Genomic DNA, 23,930 nt, shown 5'->3' with positions numbered 1-23,930 from the left:
TAAATGCATTAAAATTTTTTTCTTTGAGTTTTATAAACAACCTTTAGGATTAAATGAAAAGAGAGAGAGAGACTGGAGAGATAGTACAACAGATAGGTTGATTCCTTGTGAGAGGCTGACCAGATTTGTTTCCTAGCATCCCATATGGTTCATGATCCCATTAGAAGTGATCCCTGAAGTAATGAATAAGCCCTCAGCACTGCCAGGTGCTGCCCCTGGCCCTCAATGAATGAAGTGATATGGAACTCCACAATATGAGGAGAAGATGCTGTAAGCACTTTTTAATTTTATGGACAATCCCTGCTGAGTAGGCTTTATGTACAAATTTACCCATGATCCTTATTAATTTTTTTGACTCTTACAGTCTTACTAATTTAAGAAAATTAATTTTCCCCATGTTCAAGATCTTTTCAGTATAAATAATTACTTGATACTATTGGTCAAACCAGGTGATTTTCAGATTAATCCCAGTTATTATGTCTACATTTACATACATGTACACAATAGATATATTTGAGTATGTTCTTGAATTTTTTTCTATTTAATTTGAGGATTAAGGCGGTCTTGATAGATATCATATTATGTGGCAGATTTCAGTAAAAAAAACAGTTGAGTACCCTAAATGGAGAGTCATGTTTTGATTCAGAATTTCTCTTCTTACAAAAGTGAGGTTTTGAATAATGCAAATGATATTTAAAATCATGTATATGATGTTAAACATCTCCCACTCAGCAACAGGAAGAAATACAGTGCATTGAACTCATAATGTCATAACAATATTCACTTATGGTTTAAGAGTACATTATAACTCCATAAAATCCTTTTTATACTTACTCAGTAGAAGATTTTTAAATTACCTGATAAATGAGTAAACTCTAAATAAATGACTTAGCAATTTAAGATTTGTGTTATAAAAATGTTATTTTATGGCTTTAAAATGTTTCCCATATGTTTAAATATAAATATCATACTTGTCTTACATATTCAGCTTTAAAACAGTGATTGAGTGTTAAGCTCCTATCATTGGTTTCCCCAAAATTACAATTTGATGACTAATTTATAATTTACATCTTTACAAGAATGGGAGCCACTTTTTATGGTTTCCAACCTGTTTGCTGTTTATCAATTTCTGATAAATCTCTGACTTTAGAAATCGAGGAAAAGAATCTTTGGCCATAAGACTATAGATCAGTTTCTGAGCTTCGTCAAAGCATTTGAGAGTTGGTGCCGAGATATTCTTTGATATGAGGTCCCGGGTACTGAAGTCAATGTTAATCTGTGGATACAAGTTTGCATATCATTAGTTTAGTTTATCAAACAATGCTTGGTTTATACAGATGGTAGATACACATGTCATTTGAATCTTTTTCCTAGACACAAAATTAATCTGATGTAAAACAGCAGAAAGGTCACATATTTATTTTCCAGAATACAAAGCACGTATTGATTTATTTCCCTAGTTTCAAAGGGTGGCTTTAGTAGGGACAGAGGTAAAACCTTACCTTAAGATTGTTTTAAAAAGCTAATGAAAATGTGAACTAGAAGGTTTAAGACTCTTTTTTCACCATTTTTTTATTGTCTTTGAACTTAGCAACTAAAATATACTTTTGTTGGCAGAGTAATAATTGCAACTGATTTGAGTTGATTCCATTCATTTGTCCCCTTACTCCATACCATCTTTTTGTGTTTTTACCAACACTACTTTCACTCTGGTTTATATTTCTTTTTATTTTCCAAAATGCAACCAAAACAACTTCATTTTCTCTTATCCTTACACTTTCCATGAGTATGCATATAGATACATGATTATGGGTATATGTATATAGCCTTCGCTCCTTACCACTCCACCACTTGTGTTTAGCAGACAAGAGAAGAGATCTGCTGTATCAGAACACATCATCACCTGTAAATATGTAAAATGTCAAATCCTCATATAAAGATGCTGCTCAACTCTCCATGTATTCCAAAAGACATTCTCAGAAGCAGAAAATTTTCATATTCAAGTTGTTTAACATAAACAGATTTTTATAAAGAGCAAAAGATACTTAAATCTTATAGTGAGCAGCTCACCAAAGGCAGGTGCTATATCTGTCCTAATTATCACTCTGTTTTCTTGGCACTTAACAGAATATCTACCGAATAGCAGACAATCAACAAATATTTGTTGGCTGAAATAAAATGTCTCATCTTTTGGAAAATTGTAGATTGTAGAAATCAAATTTGGGGGTCTGTTTTAAAGAACCACTATAAGACAAATTTGCTTTTTTAATTGATAATAAAGTTAGAACTCTATCAGATATCTCCCCAGTTAATTATAATGATTCTAACAAGTTCTATAATTTTCTTTAATTCTCAATTTTCATGGTATAAAGAGAATTGTATTAGCATTTTATCCTCATTTTCAGGATTATCCAAAATTAATTACAAGCTATCTAAATGTTATTATTCCAATAAAGAACTAAAACATTTTAAATTTGAAGAGTATTATCAAAGTCTCAAAAAGTCACTATTTGTTCACAGGTATTTTCTTTCTTTTTCTTCTTTTTTTTGAGAATTCAGTTCAGCTTTCCTCCTTTTGATTTTCTTTTGAGGTCTTCCGTCAAAGCTCCAGGTGAAATGCTATCACTTACTTGAAGGTCCTAAACTCTGGAATCATCTTCCCCTTCTTTATGAGGAATATGGTATGAATTATAGAAAGACTTGTGAATAGCTTCTAATATTTACAATCTGTATCAACTAGATAGAAGAAATTATTTCTGAGTAATTCTTCCTCTTAAAGGGAGATGGTTCTTGAATAAATTGTCAGAAACAAAGCAAGATGATACACACATTTCAATTCTACAAATAATGGAGTATCCTATCAAAATGATCTCAAAATTTGGACAAAGATAAAAACACAGAAATAGTTTTATTTTTATTTTTATTTTTTTGGTTTTTGGGTCACACCCGGCAATGCACAGGGGTTACTCCTAGCTCTGCACTCAGGAATTACCCCTGGCGGTGCTCAGGGGACCATATGGGATGCTGGGATTAGAACCCAGGTCGGCCGCGTGCAAGGCAAACGCCCTACCTGCTGTGCTATCACTCTAGCCCCCCACAGAAATAGTTTTAGATTTTACTTGATTTTTATTTAAACTTGAAGAAATAGCCAATCTTTTGAGAAACTGGGGGAAACAGTTGTGGCCTAAATAACAAGAAATGAAGCATTCCTGATGCAAGAAAGAGTTTATTTGAAGATTCACTCTATCTGGATGGCCAGGGTTTGGGGTATGAGAAAGCAAATTCTTCTGATTAATTTGGAAGAGAAACAGCAGGCACTAGTGGTGGATCTTGCACTGTGGGAAGATGTTCTTATTTTTTCTAGAAATAATGTGAATAGTTTCTTTGAAACTATGCTGCTCATTCTTTGATGGCATTATCTGGAGATTGCTCTACTTTGTTACAACTGTCCCCTCCCATTCTGAAATGCTAAATATAACATCTATACTCATTTAGAAATTCAGTGCCATTGGGTGAGAGTTTCTTAACAGTAGTCCAATGTGTTCTCAGTCCATAATATTAGCTTAAATAATTTTAACCAGAATTCAACTTCCAATTTTCTGTTTTTAAATAGTCCAAAGCTCTGATTTTGACATTCATGACCTTTGGGATAGTTCTAACTTATATCTTTCTTTCTACTTTATAAGTCATGCATTCCACCACGCTAGAGACCCTGCTCAAATTTTAACTCTGAACATATTTAATGTCATCCCAGACCAGTCCAAAGTCACTCTTTTCACCTAAGAGTTTCAATCTTTTCTGCCCTTGGGGCTAAATTCAAATTATATATGCTGTTGACCTGTGAATCTTTCCTTTTCTGACCACTCCAGGGATCTTGAATTCCTTCGATCATATTTTTGTGTTGTATAGTCCTCGCTGTGCCTCAAAGAGGGAAGGATTCAGTAAACACATGCTGCATGAATAAAGCAAAGAGTCTCTCTGTATTTGTCAAAAACCATGTTTAAAATTTTAAGAGAGCTACTTAATTTTAACATAAAACCAATCATTCATATTATTTATTGAAATATATTAAGCATGTACTTCTGACTTATCCGTCTCATTTTTCTGATTTGTCTGTTTTCCTACCAAGGAACTGCCAACATCAGCAATTGATAGCTGAGTGATGAGCAGATAGACTGCTCCCAGGAGATAATCAGTAGTCTTATGAAAATGTGTCTTGGCAATTCAGCTTAATGTCAGTGACAAAATATCACACCCACGTGTTTATATAAATGTCATTATTTTTCTCCAAGTTCTTCAAGCTTGAAGCATTGGATTAATCTCAGACACTTTTTTTTTTCCCTGATAGCTTATCATACCTAGTCTATCTAGATATATCCAGTCTATCTTTAGGAATACATATTCTTCACTTGCCTTTTATTTTATAATTTTCCAGTGGTCCCTTTTATTCTAAAAACGCTTAAGCATCTTATAATCTCATCCCTTTCTTAAACCATAGCTCTTACTTACACTTTTTTCCACAATGCCTTTCCCCACTAAACACTGTGAAGCACATTGATCAATTTAACCAAAATATCACTTTCATCATATGACTAGTCGGTGAGAATCCTATTATTTTTTATAACATAAAATTTAAACTTCTAACTCTGACGTTAGAGCCTCCTTATACCTGCATTTCAACATGTTGTTTCAAAAACATTTCCTTACCAAAATGTAACACATAAAACTGGTCTACTCTCTGTTCTTAGTGGAAATATTATACCTGAAGACCTGAGCAATTATTTATATGCACTTTTTTTTTTTTTGCTTTTTGGGTCACACCCGGCGATGCACAGGGGTTACTCCTGGCTCTGTGGTCTGGAATTACTCCTGGCAGTCTCAGGGGACTATATGGGATGCTGGGATTCGAACCCGGGTTGGCCACGTGCAAGTCAAACACCCTACCTGCTGTGCTATCGCTCCAGCCCCTATATGCACATTTTGCCCTCTAAAATATCACTTTCCATTTTCATTCTCTGCAGATTTTTCTAATCTCCTTAGATTAAATTAAATTGAATAGCATTTTCTGACAACAGAAGGAAAAATATTCTATAATTTTCTTCTCATTTTAAGTTATGTTGATTTAAAAATATTGAGAAATTTTATTTCTTGCTTAAAATATTTAAATACAAAGACATCTGTTAATATTAATTATTTAATTTGGTTATTAGAGAAAGATTTGACACTGCAAAGGAAATTCAATAGTTTATGTCATAAAATTAGTCTCTTTTTTATCTTCAGTTATTACCCAATGTTTTCATTGATTTATTTTCATTTATATGCTTCTCAAAATATGAGAAGGAAAAAATAATGCATTCTCCAAGTTGTATACCATCTTCTCTCTCCCTATGTATTTTTCTTTGACAAATGTCTGTCTTCTTCCTTATTAAAATATTTGAGCCATGGAATTATCTCTCAAATAATCTAAATGTTAGGGATTATTATTTTAATTGTGTTTAATAATAGTTACTAGCTTTGAATATTAGTACTGATATGCTAAATCTGTCTATAGATACATGTATCATAAACATATAGCTATAAAATAAAAAATATTACTACTATTTTTCTTGGAAAAAACCAAACATCTGATAAAGTGAATATTTTATTCATAATCATTCCCAGATTTACTCTTTTAGACTACATATTAAGTAAGTGCTTAGAAATTGTTCTAAGGTGTGAAGATATAAATCAAGAATATGGGGTTTGAAAACAAAAACAAAAACAAAAATTTGCCCCGGTTTCCTTCTCCCTCCCTCCCTCCCTCCCTCCCTCACTCCTGCCCTTCATTCCTCTCTCCCCCCTCTCTCCCTTCCTTCCTTCCTTCCTTCCTTCCTTCCTTCCTTCCTTCCTTCCTTCCTTCCTTCCTTCCTTCCTTCCTTCCTTCCTTCCTTCCTTCATTGTCTTTTTTTTTGGTTGTTTGTTCTGGGGTCATAACCTACAATTTTTCGGGCTCACTCCTAGTTTGAGACTCAGGGATAACTTCTACTGAGGTTTGGGAATAAATACTTGGTGCCAGGTATTGAATCCAGGCTGCTTGCAAATCAAGTGCCCTGCCTGTTGTGGTATCACTCCTAAAAAAAAAAAAAAAAAAAAAAAGCTATGCTTTTCATAAAAGAAAAGCAGTTGTTTCTCATTTTTGAAACAAATGAGATTTTAAGCCACTTTCAAAGTACTTTAATTATAGATGATAGAGGAAGGAACTTGCACATGGAAAGATTAAAATGAAAGAAACCTAGCAGGTTTGGGGGCAGGAAAGGCAATAGTTTGGAAGAGGCATGAAGATGTCAGATCATATCGGATCTTTTAAGCTTTGTTAAGGACTTTTTATGCAATATGAGAATTATGAGCAGTATTTTAAAAAAGGGATTTATACACACACAGTTGGAAAAAAACTCATTGGTGTGTATGAGAGCAGATGAGTTAGGAAAACACATTAGAAGTTCAGTTGGGTAATTATGGCAGATGAGCGGGGTAATGTCATGGGAGATAGAAGGAGGTATGTAGATTACAAAGGTCTTACTTGTCATTGGGTAGTTATGAGCTTGTATTAGAACACAATTTTTAAGAGTGACTGAATTGGGAAATATTCTGAAGAGGAAGATAACTGCTGAAGCATTGGAAGTCAACATAGAAGGATAGGGTTGACTACTTGCCAGATAGTCAGAACCCAGAGAATAGAGTTCTAATCCCTGCAATGTAGAAAAATTGGGGCAGAAAATAGAATTCCTATTTGTAGTTGTTGTTTCAGGTGCCCATTTGATTTGTAGAGATTGGGTGAGTGAGTATAAACAGAGAATAAATGACGATTCCCGCCTCTTGAAATTGTGTTGAATTGTGAATAAGAAGTACAATTGTGAAAGAGCAGTGAGAAAGAAGGAGGCAATTGAGTTATAGAATCCAACTGAAGATAGTATTTTAACTAATAGAGTGGTCAATTTTATTAAATGTTCCTTAGAAGTTGATTCCACTAAGATAAAGGGGTTAATTCTAGTGAGCTTGTGAATTGGCTTTCAAAAGTAGGCTACCTTTTGTCCTTACCTCTACTAACCTTGTGATTTTAGGACACTTCTGATTACTTGGAACTTCCAAAGAAGCTTGGGCTTTGCTGAACCTAACAAACTAGGAGGTTTGGAGCAAGGCTTGAACAGTGTATTGACTGGTAAAGTAAACAGTTGTGTCCATATAATTTACTGATATGAATATTTACCAATATTTTGATTTCGTAGTACTCGCTAGTTGCAAGGACTCCAAAAAATCAAATATTTGATTTTCTTCTTTTTCCGAAGGTCATGGATTATTTTAGCTATGTGACCACTGCACCGTCAATCTCTGAAAACAAGTCATAGCATGTGGAGTGACAGCCAAGATGTCACCACCACTGTTTAGAGGCTTTTAAGATCCTGTCAGTTTTGAAAAGGCCTTGACACAGCTGACATTGGCAGCAATCCATTGCATTTAAATGACTGTATTCTGAATGAAGCCTGTGGGGGTTGTTTAAAAACAATTTTATGACAGATATTCAGGAAATTTCAATACCCATGTGCTTTTTGTTAACTGCAGGTGATGCCAGCCACCATCGTCTTTGCCTTACCAGCAGTTTTTCATTCTTTTGATTTTCATCAAATTATTTTAGGCAGGGAGACTACATTTTAAGTCTACCTTTGGACTCTCTTGTGACCCTAAGCTGTGCTTGACATATTTTCACATAATTTGAATGAAAAGTTTTCAGTTGTGCCCTTACATTCAAAGTAGGTAGCCTTTCCTCATTTAGAATGGATTGTGTAGCAGGAGGCTGCCATTATGCAAAGAGAGTGTGCATGCATATGAAGTTCTTATAAATGGCAGTGACTTCCACCCCATTCACAGCAGAATTTAAAAATTACTATTCAAATTAAAATCCTTTGTAAGCATGGTTTGAGTTACATAGTTCTACTTAATCACCATTAACACTTGTAGTATTCCCTAATTTTTAGCAGCAGTATTAAAGCAAGCAAATTTCCCAGAATATATTCACAAGGGTGGCTATTTAAGTGAGAAGAGCAAAGCTTGTAACTTCTAGAAGGAATTCATCTTTGTGTGAGTCCATGTCCTTGTGATATTATTAGCTTTGGAGACAGAAATAATGACACAAGATGGGAGGCAGTGCTAACGTCTGAAATTGAGCAAGAAAAATGAAAGAGATCACAACCTATGCAATAATACTGTGTAAAACCACGATACATGCAGAATGCTAATAGTTGGTGTATGGAAGCAAAATACTAATAGTTGACATCTGAAAGCAAACATATGTAGAACAGCTGAGAGTCAGGATGACTTGTTTCTAGTCCAAACTCCAATTGCTAATTCAGGTTTAATTTAGATGGCATAAGGAAGTGTGGAACCGTGAAAAAAAATGAGCACTTTGTTTCTCAGTTCAATACAGAAATCACTTTTTTTTTCTAGAGGGCCGGCATGATGCTATAAATTGTCAGAAAACCATTCCTGTCCCTATTTTCTTCCTTAATGCCATATTTGAACCTGGGCTTCATCATTTAAGAGGTTGCACAAATGAGAGAGAATATGAGAAAAGAAATAAAACTTCTGATAGAAAGGAAGATAGGCTTTATGTGACAAGATAATTCTATGCTTTTGCCTTTAGCATAAACATCAAGGCTACCAAGTTCTGTCATGAACGTTTAAAAATAAGCGATAGATCCAGTGAAAGACATTTGAAACCTGAAAGCCTGGGCAGCAGACCTCCTTTCCTGTGGCCTATGCATCATAACGACTGTGGGGCTCATCACTGGATGCTGAAAGCTTCGTTCATTTTATACCTCTACAACGTGGATGATTGTAATAGCCCCCTGGGATAGAGAACACAATAACTAAATGAGAGGCCATAGAAAATGCGGTTGAGGATGTTTCTTATGTTTCTTTAGCTCTGCTTTCCTTTATTTCCCCCCTCCTCTCCCTCCTCCCTCCCTCCTGACCTCTGACCTCTCCTCTCCTGGACTATTTTCATGTCCTCCATCCTTTGCTAAGGGAGTGTTTGATTTTAAGGATGAAACCAGTAGGCTGCAGAACTTTTGGCATCTGGACATGTGGTTCCCTTTTGCACTATGACACACATAGTGTGTGGCTTCGTTCACGACTGAACTTGCTGTCTGAACTCTGATCTTGGGTGGCCTAGTCTTCCTCTTCCACCCCTTTGATTTTTATATTCTGTATATTCAAATTTACGGTCAAATCTTGCTAATTTCTTCATTTGAGGCACATTTCAAATGTATCTTCTATATCCCTTGCTCTTAGAAGTTCCAGTGTCTGCTACCAGAGCTCCTTTATTTCTCATATAGGAGTTTTGTGAAAGATTATTATCATTAATTTTTAATTGGAGAATACCCACCAAGATGGCTAGGTTTATCTGTTAAGGCATTCTGTTGATTTTCTTTTTTTGTTAGCTGTATCAGCCTAATGTTTGGTGTAAAAAAAAACAAAAACAAACTTAACCAAATAAATTGAGAAACAGGCAAAACTCATGATACCTGGAGATGATTTTGTGGGTAGGAGCACTGCTGACAAACGGCAATTGATACAGTAGGAAAGTCCCAAAATAACACAACATATTTGGGAAGTGGACATTAAAGTAAGAAGAAAAGATAGAATGGAAACTAACAACCAGCATTACCAGAATAAGAGGAAAGGTTTCGTTCTTCCCTGGACTTTCTTCTTCAGTAATTCACATCTCCATGTTTTCCCTTGTGTCGGGTTAAAAACTAATTTAAATTAAAAACTTATTTAAATTATTACAATCTCCTGTGTCATATACACTTTCAGGAATAATACAAACAATTTCACCTTTTATTTATTGGTAATCAGTTATTGCTTTGTTATTCTCCCTACTTCATAAATGTCCTCTTATGTTTTGTATGCTTTGGCAGTGCTATATAGTGAATCCTGGGTTCACACATATGTGCAGAGCTCTTCCACTGAGCACATGATCTGGCTATAAACTTCAGTGAGTCAGGTGAGGGCCTCCCAAGCAGGGGGCCCTATATCACACTGGTTTATATTGAGCCGGACAGGCCCATGCAGTCACTAGTGCCACCCTGGCAGTACTCAGGGGCCACCAAGACTATACTCAACAGTGCTCTAAGGACCATGTAGTGCCTTAAACAAGGACCTGGCAGAAGCAAGGCATGATCTCTAGCTCATGCCTAAATTTTGGTCCCAAATTTTAGTTTGTAACCCAACTAAATCGGAAGTTCTGAAGCAAACTTCAGTGTTAGTCTACTTGGTTTCTTGCATTTCCTTCTAGAAGGCTCCATGCTTCACAAGGCACATGATGATATACTTGTATGTCTAGTCACTAATTTCCTTCCGACACCGTCCTTGCCTTCCCTGGAGGAGTTTTGTAAGGAGAGCAAGAACAGGCAGAGTAAGAAGCATTGGGAAACAAAATGAATCAATATACATCAGGACACACTGCATTTAAAATATAATAATAAATCTAGAGACATATTTTAAAAAGGTATTGTACAGGCTGGATTAGACTGCAGTGAATAATAGCTGCAGAATGAATTTTATAAAAGCATATTAATTGAACTAAAACTAATGATGTAATAACATTATGAGAATTGTGGTATAGATACTCTAAGTCTGCCTGCTTCCTCCTTCCTTCCTTCCTTCCTTCCTTCCTTCCTTCCTTCCTTCCTTCCTTCCTTCCTTCCTTCCTTCCTTCCTTCCTTCCTTCCTTCCTCCCTCCCTCCCTCCCTCCCTCCCTCCCTCCCTCCCTCCCTCCCTCCCTTCCTTCCTTCCTTCCTTCCTTCCTTCCTTCCTTCCTTCCTTCCTTCCTTCCTTCCTTCCTTCCTTCCTTCCTTCCTTCCTTCCTTCCTTCCTTCATCCCTCCTCTCTCCCTCCCTCCCTTTTTTCTTATTTTCTTCTTTATTTCCTTCCTTCCCCTCTTTCTTTTCCTTCTTGTATTTTGGGCCACACCCAGTGGTGCTCAGGGCTTACTCCTGGCTCTGCACTCAGGAATCACTCTTGGCACCTGGCCTTGAAAGACATTATGGATGCTCAGTGTCGAACCTGGGTTGGCTATCTGCAGAACAAGAGCTTTACTTTATATAATATCTTTCTGGTCCCTCTAAATCCGTTTACTGACTCTGGCGTCTTCTGGCATTATTCCCTTCTCTGGCTCCTATGTCCTACCAGTTGGCCCCTAGTCTAATGCCATGTCCCCGTGTATGTGAATTACCTGGGGGCCTACAGGGTACTTCAAAGGGTGCATATTTGAAAATCACATACATAGAGCTCTTTTCTCATGATCTCATTTATCATTTGTTATCCTGTCCTATGCAGTGATATCAAAATGTTTTTATTATGGATGCATTTTTATATAAGGAAACCGAGGCTCAGAGAGATGAAATAGCACACTACAATAGTACACAAGGGAGAGTTAGAATTTACATCTAATTCTCTCTAAACTTAAGATTTTCTACTATATTGCTTTGTGAATGTAGAAACCAGAAAAATGGTAACAGTAAGGGAGAAGATATGAGGTCCAATTGCATTATTATTGTCATTCATAGAAATCTGAACATGAAATTTTGTGTGCAGTGATTGCCTGTTAGAACAGGAAATTGAGAACCATTACCAACATTAATTTATAACTGAAATTATTCAGTAATTTTAGTTAATTGTAAACTATCTAATTGTATCAATTAAAATTATGCCATGCTGGCAATATTGTACATAAAATAAAGACACAAGAAGTTGAAAAGAAAGTAAATGGGGTTTAATAGACTTCTGAATGGCATGACCTTTTCATTGCTATATATTGTAGGACTCTACAAAGGAAATTAGTTATAATTTGATTATTTCTAAAATTTAGTTATATCAGTATAATTGTGCACTCGAAAATGGAGAATGCTCTCATGTGAATCTGATTGTTGAATTAATTTCTACTGATCAAAACAATATTTTCAAACAGGTCACTTCGTCTTCTTAAGTTTGCCTTAAGCTAAATCTAGAATACTTCTGGCTTGTTATTATTTTTGTGCCTATGTGTTCAATCTCAGATCCCTCGTCTTCAACAATACCAATGCTTGTACATTCCAAAAAAAATTAGGGAGCCTTGCATCTCTATGCTATATTAATGAGTGTTCAATCTGGAATATTATTCAGTTCCTCTCTTCAAAAATATATATTTTAATAATGTATCCTTTTACATGTGAACTCTTTCTGCAGGTCTGTTCATGAACTTTCTAGATTTAATTACTCATTCCCATTCAAGAAATCATGAATGTCAAAAAAACTTTTACTATTTTATTGTTTATTATATATGTAATTATTTTTACTACATGACTTTTTAATTGTAGAGCATGATTTCATTATGAGGATAAGCACCAAAAGAATCATTTAAGTAATTCAACATTTGAACTATATTTTATTATATTTGAAATATAGTTTACAGAGAAATATTTTCAAAACTGAAATTGGTATGCAATGTAAGAGATAAATGCTCCTTAGTAATTTAAAGAGAAATGCTAGTTTAATTGCCAGCAAGTTAGTAATTATTTCAGATGTATAACTTTATATTTTTATTTTTAATGAATTTTTTCCATATCCAATAATACTTTTATTAGATAATTCTAGAATACTGTTCAATATATTACTTAAAAATCAGGTATAAATTTAACTTACTTAGTAAAAATTAATTACATGGACAAATTGCAATAACTATGGAAGTTTTACTTTTTAAATAACAGATACACTAGTTATTTAAGCTAGTACTATTTGCATTTATTTTGTAAAGTAAGGTAAAGAAAGTAAGCAAAACTATTTGTCAAAATTGATCATTTGTTGAATAAGTCAGAATTAAACTGTATCACTGTATCACTGTTATCCCATTGCCCATCGATTTGCTTGAGCGGATACCAGTAACGTCTCCATTGTGAGACTTGCTGTTATTGTTTTTGGCATATTAAATATGCCATGGGGAGCTTGCCAGGCTCTGCTTGCGGGCAGGATACTCTCCGTAGCTTGCTGGGCTCTCCAAGAGGGGCTGAGGAATCGAACCTGGATCGGCCGCATGCAAGGCAAACACCCTACCTGCTGTGCTATCATTCCAGCCCCAGAACTGAACTATAGTGGAAATATTATATTTGGGCATGAAGGTGACTCAAAGGACTGAAGCACACATTTTGCATGTGACAGCATTGAGTTACTTCTCAACATTGCAGAGTTCCTGACCCTGTTATGGAAGATTCCCTAAGAATCTCTGGGAGTGACCACGAGCCAAGTGTGCCCAGAAATAAGCCCAAAACATTGCATTTCTATATAGAAGATTTTTCATAGATGATGTTCGCTATTGTTAATTAAAACAATCTTCTCTGTTAATTAGATGGAATCATAGAGGAAGAGGAAAAACCTGACCTTCAAACCAATGTTACAGTAAATGGGATTTATTCAAATTGATTCCAAGAGTTTTCAGGAATGATAACGTAAACCAATTTAACATATCTTATGTTCTGCACTTTCAGTTTTCAATAATTATTTATTGATTCTCAGATGGTAAGTAAGAATTGAATGTTGAAAGAGTTCCACAGGAGTTAACATTCTTTCTCATCCTGCAATGACTTCAGGCCATGATGCAGTGGTCTGTATGTCTTTGAGCCCAGTATTTACCACAGTAATTAATATCCATCTAAAGTTTGCTCTATTAACATAGCAGCTTTATATCCTAGTTGTTTTTAAGTGTTTGGATTTTGTTTTAGTTTAGTTTAGTTTGGACTGGAGCAATAGACAGCTGGTAGGGTGTTTGCCTTGCATGCGGCCAACCCAGGTTCGATTCCTCCATCCTTCTCGGAGCCTGACAAGCTACTGAGAGTATCACGTCCTCATGGCAGAGCCTGCAAGCTACCCGTGGCATATTTGATATGCCAAAAAACAAGTCTCACAATGGAGACGTTACTGATGTCCACTAGAGCAAATTGGTGAACAACAGAACGACAGTGCGACAGTCCTGAGTTTAGTTCGGGGACCATACCAGGTAGAGCTCAGCCCCTGGATTTCAGTTTCTCTAATCATTTGTTCCAATAAGTACAATAGCTTTTTATAACTGAATCTAGAACTTTATTCCGAATCCTACTTTGGAAGCAGAACATATGTTCACTCTCATTTATTAGGACATCAGCATTTTACCTCTGTTGAAAATGTAATGTGGACCCACAGCTTAGGTTTCTATCTGTAATTTAATGTAGCTTTCTATTTGCTGTTTATGTATAAGGGCTGGAGCAATAGCACAGAGGTAGGGCTGTGGCATGTGGGTGACCCGTGTTCCATTCCTCTGCCACTCTCAGAGAGGCCGGCAAGCTACCGAGAGTATTGCGCCCGCACAGCAGAGCCTGGCAAGCTATCCGGGGTGTATTGGATATGCCAAAAACAGTAACAGGAAGTCTCACAATGAGAGACGTTACTGGTGCCCGCTCAAACAAATCGATGAGCAACGGGATGACAGTGACAGTGACAGTGATTTATATATAAAATATCCTTGCTTATATGATACATAGTGAAGAATCAAAGAAGTCTTAAAGCATAAATTTCTTAAATTTTAAAACAATAAAAACATACATGAAAATGATTATGGCAATGAAGTCAACTATAAATTAAGTGAAATATAACTGGATCTTACATTAAGAAAACACTCTTTGGGACTGTCATAATAGTCTTTCTGAGTCTTTCTGGGAATCTTTAGAATATGTATTGTTAAAAGAATTTATACTGTTTTTACTTAGTTTTTCCTGACATAATTTTTTTAACTTCACAATTTTATTGAAGAATTTTGATCCACATTGACTTCAATGATTTTCCAAAAAAGAAAAACAAAAATGTACTTGCAATGCAGTGGGATACTGAAGTTGCAATTCTGCAGGGTTATCTTTAGAGCTATCTCCTTGGATTCTGAGACACTAGTTTTCAAGAACCCTGGTATTTTGTTAAGAAAATAGGAATATTGGATATGGCCAACACATTGTAGGTGCTAAAAATATTTGCTGAGTCAGTGAAAGTCAAAGGATCATTTAGGCAACCTCTACTGGGCTTCAATGGCATTTTCCATATGACCTATAGGTGCAATATTTTCTCTATTCATAGGATTAGAGTCTTTTATTTGTAAGCAGATTTGAAAAGGCTGAGTGTGCACTGTCATGGTGTTTTTCACTCACCTCTTTAGGGGCATCAGCTTCAATGAATTCTGAATAAATCATCTTAGCTTTGGAAGCAATTTTTTCAACATTTTCCGTTTTCTTGAAGTCTTCACAGGCAAGCCAGAATTCGACATTTTCTTCACTAAACTCTGATTTTAGAAATGTTCTAAAAGCCTCTAGACCCGCTAGGAAATATGTAAGAAAATATGTATATATTATATAATACAGTAATATAATAAAAATGGGGCATTGCATAATATGAAAATTTGAGTATTTGGTGGTAAAATATCAGACCTCTAAATATAACAAAACATGTTCTAATATTTTGAACCTATTTTAGACTATTAATCATAAACATAAAATATTTACAGCTGCAGAAAATTTCATAATTTCTGCCTTCTAGACCAATTGTAATGGGTCTAAGTCAACAATGTTAGTCTAATTTTATAAAGCAAGAGGGGCTGGTGTAGACTTATTAGTTTGACTGACATAATTGGTCTGTTCTTTTCTTTTTGGGTCACACCTGGAGATGCACAGAAGTTACTCCTGGCTGTGCACTCAGGAATCACCCCTGGAGGTGTTTAGAGGACCATATGGAATGCTGGGAATCGAACCCAGGTCAGCCGTGTGCAAGGCAAATGCCCTACCTGCTGTACTATTGCTCCAGCCCCATAATTGGTCTGTTCTAATCTCAAGTCAAGTAGTTGTTAAGTTACTCAGCATAAATTCTTCTACACATATTTTGTTGTAACAGTGCTTTCTAACTCAGACAAATAAACGGATTTTCTTCCAATTTTTCCTCTTGTACTTTTTCTAACTTAACCATCATATTGTGTTTCTCTCCTGCCAAGCAAGATTCTCTCCTGCCTATGCATATGGGAGCCCTCTTACCTGAAGGATTTTTTTTACCTGGAAAGTCATGTGAATTTAAAAAAAATGGAATAGCAACATGTATTTGTAGTTTGGAATTATCCTAGATACAGTTTTCTGAGTTTCTCTTCGTTATATGTGTTTCAGTGAAATTTACACACTTCTTCATGCTTGCTCCCATCCTTAGCAGAATCTGATATCTCCTACTATATCACCTTTTTTCATCTAAAGGTGCCTTGAAATATTCTTGTTTAGTATACTTCATGCTTACCCCCCAGGGTTGTTCTTGCTAAATATATGAAGGCTAACTGTGGTTAAGGTTGTGCCTCGAGTTACACAGAAGATTAAAAAGATCATTATCAGATTCCCCCAGTTGAGCCAAGTCCCTTCGATTCATGCTATTCAGCTTTATAGCTTGCAACCTCTCATAAAGAATCTATTTATATACAAGGCTGAGTTTCTTTCCGAGAAGGAAAATGTACATCAGAGCTTTTGACACCCAGAGGGATTTGCCTTCCAAAACATTGGAGGTTTCTCCTCCACCTGCCAGAGGGTCCCCTTTGCATGTGCTCAAAAGGAACTTGTTCCTGGATGCATGATCAGAAAGGAGAAATGTTGACAGAGAACTAAGAAGGAAAATTCACAGGAGAGAGAGAGAAAAAAAGTGGAAAGCTTATGGAAATTTAACCTAAAATGTTTTATAGGTTGCTACAGGAAGGAAGAAAAGTGAAGTTTAGTGAGAGAAAATATATATTAATGGCACAAAATTAAAGTGTCCCAAAATGCTGGATTATAAATAGATTTAACATTTTTTTGTTATTGGAAAAAGTTGAAATAACAAGTCATTGCAAAAGGTTATCAAATTAAAATTCTCAGAAATATTGGAGAATATGGATGTTGCTGATATGTGAGCCAGCACTATAAAAAATTCAATTAACTGCATATTCCTTGTATTTAAAAATACATTTAAAAAGCTTCTGTGACAGAAATTTAGGTTATAAAATCTTCTAGTAATAGTCAATTAAAATTTTGCAAATGTTTTGTCCAAATGATGATGAATTTGAAGAATCTAAACAGAACTTATGCCATAATATTTTTCAGAAAGATAAAAATTTTCCTTAATGATTAAAGCATATTGTAGATTCATGTCTGGCAATTTTTAGATATGTATGACATTAACGCATATAAACCCTTAAGAGGATTATCTAGATGAATCCTAGGAAAATGGGAAAATACAAGAAATTGTTATTATTTTCTCCCATTTTGCAACTTTAAAGAAAAGTTAAATTGAACTATTATTATTTTCTTCCCTAACCACCTCTTGGTATAAGGCTCAATTGAAAAGATTTAGCAACTAAAACTAGAAATACTTTTATTTCTTGTAGATACACAATCTTGTGGAAGTACAAATCTGTATGTACAGTTTGACTGTTCAAAAGATGTTATGTGATTAGAATAATATGAATCATGCTATTAAAATCATGCTAATACAAGTCATATAAATCATATTGGCTCCAGTGAAGACCCCACAGAGGTGATGAATGAAACGTTGCTATAGGTTGTGAAACATACATTAGAACTATGCCAAGTACATTGTACCAAGCATATCTTCAAATTGGAAAACAAACTATTTGTCCATTTATTTCACAAAGAATTTTTTTAAAAAGCAAGCTATTTTGCTCATATTAAAAAAAGTAAACAGCTGTTTAGATGAACCTGTGCCATTCCTACTTTATATAGTCATAAATATGAAATCTCTGGAGATACGTCAGTGGATGCAATGAAAAATCAACTTTAGCTCAATCTTTTCTTTTCCTTTGTTCTATGGTGCTACCCCAGAGAACCCCTCTACTCATAACATCAGAGTATAATTTCACATAATCCAATCTAATGAATAAGCAGCTATACAGAATTTATTCAATTTTGTTGGGTTGGAGAGCTAGTTTAGTGGACAGAACACAAACTTTGCATATAAAGACTTGGGTTTGATCACTGACATAAGTTTCCCTTTATACCTTTGGGAGTGATCAGATTTCTAAACCCAATCTTGGAGTCTTCCTAAGCACCTCTAGATGTGGTCCCCAAATGAAAATTTAAAAAAAAAAAGAATTTAGTCAGAGCCAGAGACACAGTACAGCAGGGAGATGCTTCCCTTGTATGTAACTGACCCGGTTCAATCCCCAGCATCCCATATGGTCTCCCAAGCACCTCTGGGGGTGATTCCTGAGCAAGAGCCAGAAATAAGCCTGGAGTACCACCAAAAACAAATCCCTCAAAATAAAATAAGTAATTTTTTCAACTTATCAGTTTGAAACTTTTCTGAAACTCTCATCTTTACTTTTAGAACATAAGATGAAGGTGCCATTTGAATTATATTTTACATATATTCTATGTATATCTCCATAATGTCATATCATCCATATGCAATAAACTGCTACTAAACAGATCTATTTATGAACAAAAAGTTCTAGATATTTTTGTGATTTGTTACTTAGTATAAATTTCTGAGAAATTTTATTGTAATTGTTCAAATCACCTTATTAAACAATCTTATGAATTATAAATGTATATACCCACACATTTACATAACACATCATACATACAATACATGTTACAACTATAATAATACATATTGATATGCACCAATTCATTTGTTTTTTACTAAAACAACTCCACTTAAATGAATACTTTTAAAACAATTATAATTAACTTATAAGACATAAAAGCAATAATTCACTTGAATATTTAAGTTTTCAATAATTTGCATGCTTCTTTCAACTTATAAAATAGTTAGTCCATATACACAGAAAGTGGTAATGAGTCTAAGGAAATGATGCTTTCTACCTTTATATTAGAAATTTCTTTTATTTATTTTTTACATGTCTCTCTAAAATTTCACTTTTAGTCCAGCTTAACTCCATTTAGACTTTGAGTCTCTCTACATATAGCTTCTGGGGATCTATATTTTGAATACTGTTTGATCTCATACTTTCAATATTGACAACTTTTAGAATTTAATGAAGTGGTTCCAACAGTTGTATCTTAAACCCTGGATTATTTGTATCTTACCTTGATTTGTTAAAAGTGTGTCCATATTTTCAGACCACGCCATTGTTTCTGTTGTTGGTGACCTGTGGAAACAACATCTACCCTTGACAATAGCATTGTGATCTTTTTCTTTCACAGCCTATAGTTATTTTTGAGTTATGTGTACTTGTTGAATTTTGTCTTTTAAATGAGCTTTATATCATTTAATCTAGCCACTAAAGTCAGCAAGAATTATATAATGTTTTGCCTCAGTAGGTAGTTATAGCAACCAAAAGTGAGATGTAATTTCAGTTCTAAAAATTATTTATTAATCGAGCTGACAGTGTTAATGATATTTATAAATTCTTGAATTCTAGTAAGAGCAGTAAAGAAATATTGCTCATGTTTTTGTGTAGCAATAGTGAAGCTCCTCTCAACTAGAAATATATCAGATGGTAATTTATGTGGTGTACTCTATTTCAATTCTGAAAAGTCAGCAGTGATGAATAAACTATTTCTTTTAAACTATTTTTTAACTTTTCACAGTAAATATGAAAAGTTTATTTCATAATTATCTGAATTTTTTAAAAGTCTGATTAATTCATATCATCATTTCTAACATGGTTATAATAAAAATGTTTATTTTCTTCATAATTTAAGAGGTCTTTACAATATCCTGAGAAGTCTTTATTTCTCCTTGGACTGGTATCAGTGATGGGCTGACTTATGTAAGTCTAGAAATCTGTCATATTAGAGTAACTTCTTTACCAAAGCAGTCAACAATTTATAGACTTAAGTCTTATGAAAAGTTGTACTTTGGGCCTTGTGATGTGGAGATAATAAATCAGGTTTAAGATACAAACATTGAGAGATGTAAATTTATCTATAAGATACAGACTTTGAGAGATGCAAATATATAACCTTTAACAAAGATTCTGATGAAATAGACCTCTGTCCATAGAAAGCAGCCACTATCCGGGAAAAAAATCTTGGGGTATATAGCTGTGATGTGCAAATGACTTCTTAATAGAAAGGAATGGTCTAATGAAAGGTTTCTATTAAAATGATAGCTTATAAAAGGGTCTAATATCTAGTCATTTTTGTAAGGTTTTACATTTGCATATCCAGGTGACTAATCTTCAATATGCCTGTAAGACTAATCTTATTATCTCTATGCTTTTGTATTCTATTGCATCCTGTAATTTGCTATAGTTTTTCTAATTTGTGTGAGGATTCATTATGCTCCCTTCTACTCTTGCCATTGTAGTCATATTTTCAGATAATAATAGTTGTCCCTGTAGGGAAGCCAAAGAGGGAGCTATGTGATCTGAAATTCATTTAGCTCTCTCCCATTATCTGCGTCAGTTTTTAATTTTTTCTCCAGTGGTAGCAGTTACTTTTTGTCTTGACTGAATCTTATGGATGCCAGACCCAATTTGACAATCATTTTGAAAATAATATTTTGTTCATTTGGATAATTTGTAAGATTTGGGTTTTCAATTTTCATCTCTCATAAATGGAGAATGGTACCTCAGTTTAAAGTAGGTTTACATCAAAGAGATTTCCTACATTGTCAATCCTGTTACTTAAGCTTAAGATAAAATCCAGGTGACCCAAAATTAATTCTTATAAAACTTATAATGACTTTAAATTAGAATAAAGTCTCTTAAAGTGTACACATTAAAAAGAACTCTGTGTGAGATGGAATTTGGTGGATACCAGAGTATTCAATACCTGTGGAATTTATGTTAACAAGTAGAGTAGAATAAAGAGAAATTTTGAGACCTAATCTGGTAACACAGTCTGCCAATTTTGAGCAAAGAGCACCCATTATAATAAAATACCAAGAAAGAAATCTAGGCTAAAGAATTCAAGGGTAAACATATTTACCCTCACTTACATGTATGTTTCTTCATGAAAATATAAAATATTGTATCACAGCAGAAAGACTAATGTGTCTGGTCCAGAAAATATATTTGTTCATGAACCAATAATAAATAATTGACCAACCTCTAAATAGTGCAGGTATTGAAGAGGAAGAGGGCATGCTTTCTAAGGTGGCTGTTAATGACAGAGATTAGAAGATTATTGGAAGACAAATCTGAATGTATTTGATTCAATAGAATTCTGAATGTATCATGGACAAATGGAGAAGAGAAATTATGTGTGAGCTTTACTCGTGGTCCGAGTAACAGACCAGACACGTGACTTCACTCTGCCTTAAGTGAGGTTGGAGATAATGGTCATAACTCTCTTGGAAGACCTGAGGGCCTTTTGGGAATTTTGGGAGAGAGAACCAGGTTTGGATTTTAAAAAAAAGCAAAAAAGCAATTTCCAGTGAAGAAGTTAAATAAATAAAGAATACTTTTTTGAATCAAAGTGTCAAATGAGTGGAGCAAATTCTTATGTTCATTGATAATGGAAAACAGTGAAGACAGAGAGAGGAAACAAAGTATGAGAGATGGTAGAGAATTGAGGAAAAAGAAAAACCTTCATGTTTTAAGGAAGAAGGACACACTGTTCTATTTTGCTTCTACGTATGCAATTACAAATCATAGAGTTAGAGATACCAGTTGTAACAATATTTGAGTGTCACCAAATGCTGGCTTTTATAAATGGGTATGTTGCCTTTCAGCTGCTGCCTGGGAGGTGATATTGTCTGGAATGCCCTCAGAACAGAGTTTTCTTAAGTCTTAAAAAATCAAGACAGAAAATTCTTGATTTTTTTGGAGTGGTCTAGTTTTCAGAATCAAACTCAGACCTCATCCGTATAAGTCATGAACTCTACCTTGGCCCAAAGACTCAATTTTGCTTATCTGATGTGATGAAAGGATTGGCAGAAATGCAATATTTATTTTCTGAATGAGGTGAAATGCAATGCAATTCACTAAGTACTATTTTCTATTCAAAAGAGTGAATTATTATACATTTATAAATCTGTAGAAGAATAGATTATTACTATGTAGGAATTAACTGAAAGAATTTATAAACTAAGATTTATAAATTGTGCTAAAATCTACAAAAATGGACTCTATGTTAATAATCTATACTATACCGTGTTGAGGAAGTACCTAACTGCACTAATCCAGGGTAGATTGAATCCCATGTAAATATAATAAAGAGACTATGGGATTAGTAACTGGTACAGTATTTTATGTAAATTAATGGGCTTTTAGAATTCAAACACAGGTGCTATAACCCAATTCATTCTACAGTTTTTTCTAGAATGGATGACTCATTACACAAATGCTTGTACTTTGTTCACATTTTAGAATATTTATAATTAGGACCTAAAAGTGTTTTTATGCAAATTTTCATGCACATCACACAAATATTATCTCTACATAATGAAATGTGGTAGTTGGTACCTTTATAACTACAAATACACTTAAATCTCACAAATTTCAAGTGAAATAAAGCATTTTTAGTGGAGGTGAGAAACACTATTGATGTAAAAATGAAACTTTGCAAATATTGAGTTAAGATTGGGGGGAATGACCTGGTTGAATTGTACTTGCCTTTTGTACAATGTACCATCTCTTCCCTCCTTTTTTTAAATTTTGATTTTACTTCTAAGTTCAATTTTCTAAATTTTCTAAATTGTGATGCATCATCAGAGTAACTTTTTGTATGTGTATGATTTGCCATGAAAAGTTCTTGTGTAGCGCTAGCCAAAATTGCACTTAGTAGTTCATGGGGTTTTGGCTGATTTCCTTTCTGTTTCCTTCATTAAGCAAATGCCATCAAGGCCAGCAGTCTCCATATTATGTGTCCATGGAAGAGCCAGGCCAGATGGGAACTGCGTGAAAGCTACCAGTTATCTTGCTAATTGTGCCAGCTAGAACCAGTTGTATTGCATTAGAAAATGTGAAATCCAACAACTTAGCTGTTCACATTCAATTAGCAGTGTGCTGGAGAATGGGGAATTCAAGCAAGCAGTCCATGTGCTTACGAAAGCGACAGCTGCTTCCTTACCCAGCATTTAATATCTATTTTCATATTCTCAATTAGCAGTACAATAATAAATAAATTTTGCAAAAATCATTTGTATCTTCTGTCTTTCAATCTGACATTTAATAATTTTTGAAAGTTTCACATTGAGAGAGCCCAGTGGTTTTTCTCCACTTGATAAGCTTTATCTTAACAGGATAGTAAGTTAACTGCAAAAACAAACTCGGAATTGTTGACATATTTTTAAAACAAAGAAGAAATCAGTATAGAGAGGAGAAAAAAGAAACCATGAAAAAAAGACAGCAATTATCATATTTATCACAAATGAAGGAAACAAACATCCAGACTAATGAAGACTCAAGTGTGTCATTTGTACATCTTCGGAGATAAAAATAGCTTTAAACAGCAACTCACTTCACTGGCATTTTTCGTTCCACTGTCTGACTGTCACAGATGATGCCGAATTTCTCTTTCTGACTGATCTTCAAGCTGAAGGTAATGTGACAGCAGGAACATTACAATTAGTATGTAAATACCTATCCCCTGAGTTACAGATTGGCATACTTTAAATCATGCTATTCTCAGCCTTTTTTTCCTCCCATTTTGTTGTTAACTTTTCACTGGTCAAAACACTTAAACTTCTAAGTAACAAATAACTTTTAGAATATATGTGACATTTTTCCAAGTTTCTGGCAAAACAGAAATAAATTCCATTTGAAAGTGTGGTTTCTAAAGTTCATATACAAGCACAGCTCTTTGCAAGAGTACTGTTTTTCACATGTGGTTCAGTGATTGCAGAAGAAAGAGAAAAAAATGTATATATAATTTATATTCACCTTAAGAAGTTAAGTTGACTAA

At 34.5% G+C, this 23,930-nt stretch overlaps 1 protein-coding gene across 1 annotated transcript; it reads right to left on the bottom strand.

Annotated features, from left to right (window-relative positions):
* Positions 1 to 1,072: 1,072 nt before the first annotated feature.
* Positions 1,073 to 23,497, bottom strand: RGS21 (regulator of G protein signaling 21). The gene is made up of 4 exons (XM_004613029.2): positions 23,487 to 23,497; positions 19,164 to 19,240; positions 15,243 to 15,409; positions 1,073 to 1,276 (listed from the first exon to the last, which is right to left on the bottom strand). The coding sequence occupies exons 1-4, from the start codon at positions 23,495 to 23,497 to the stop codon at positions 1,073 to 1,075; spliced, it is 459 nt and encodes a 152-aa protein (XP_004613086.2).
* Positions 23,498 to 23,930: the final 433 nt, after the last annotated feature.

Source organism: Sorex araneus, chromosome 7 (assembly GCF_027595985.1).
Source record: "Sorex araneus isolate mSorAra2 chromosome 7, mSorAra2.pri, whole genome shotgun sequence".
Classification (NCBI taxonomy): domain Eukaryota; kingdom Metazoa; phylum Chordata; class Mammalia; order Eulipotyphla; family Soricidae; genus Sorex; species Sorex araneus.
The sequence above is the reverse complement of the archived record's forward strand: the minus strand, read 5'-3'. Positions and strand labels throughout refer to the sequence as shown.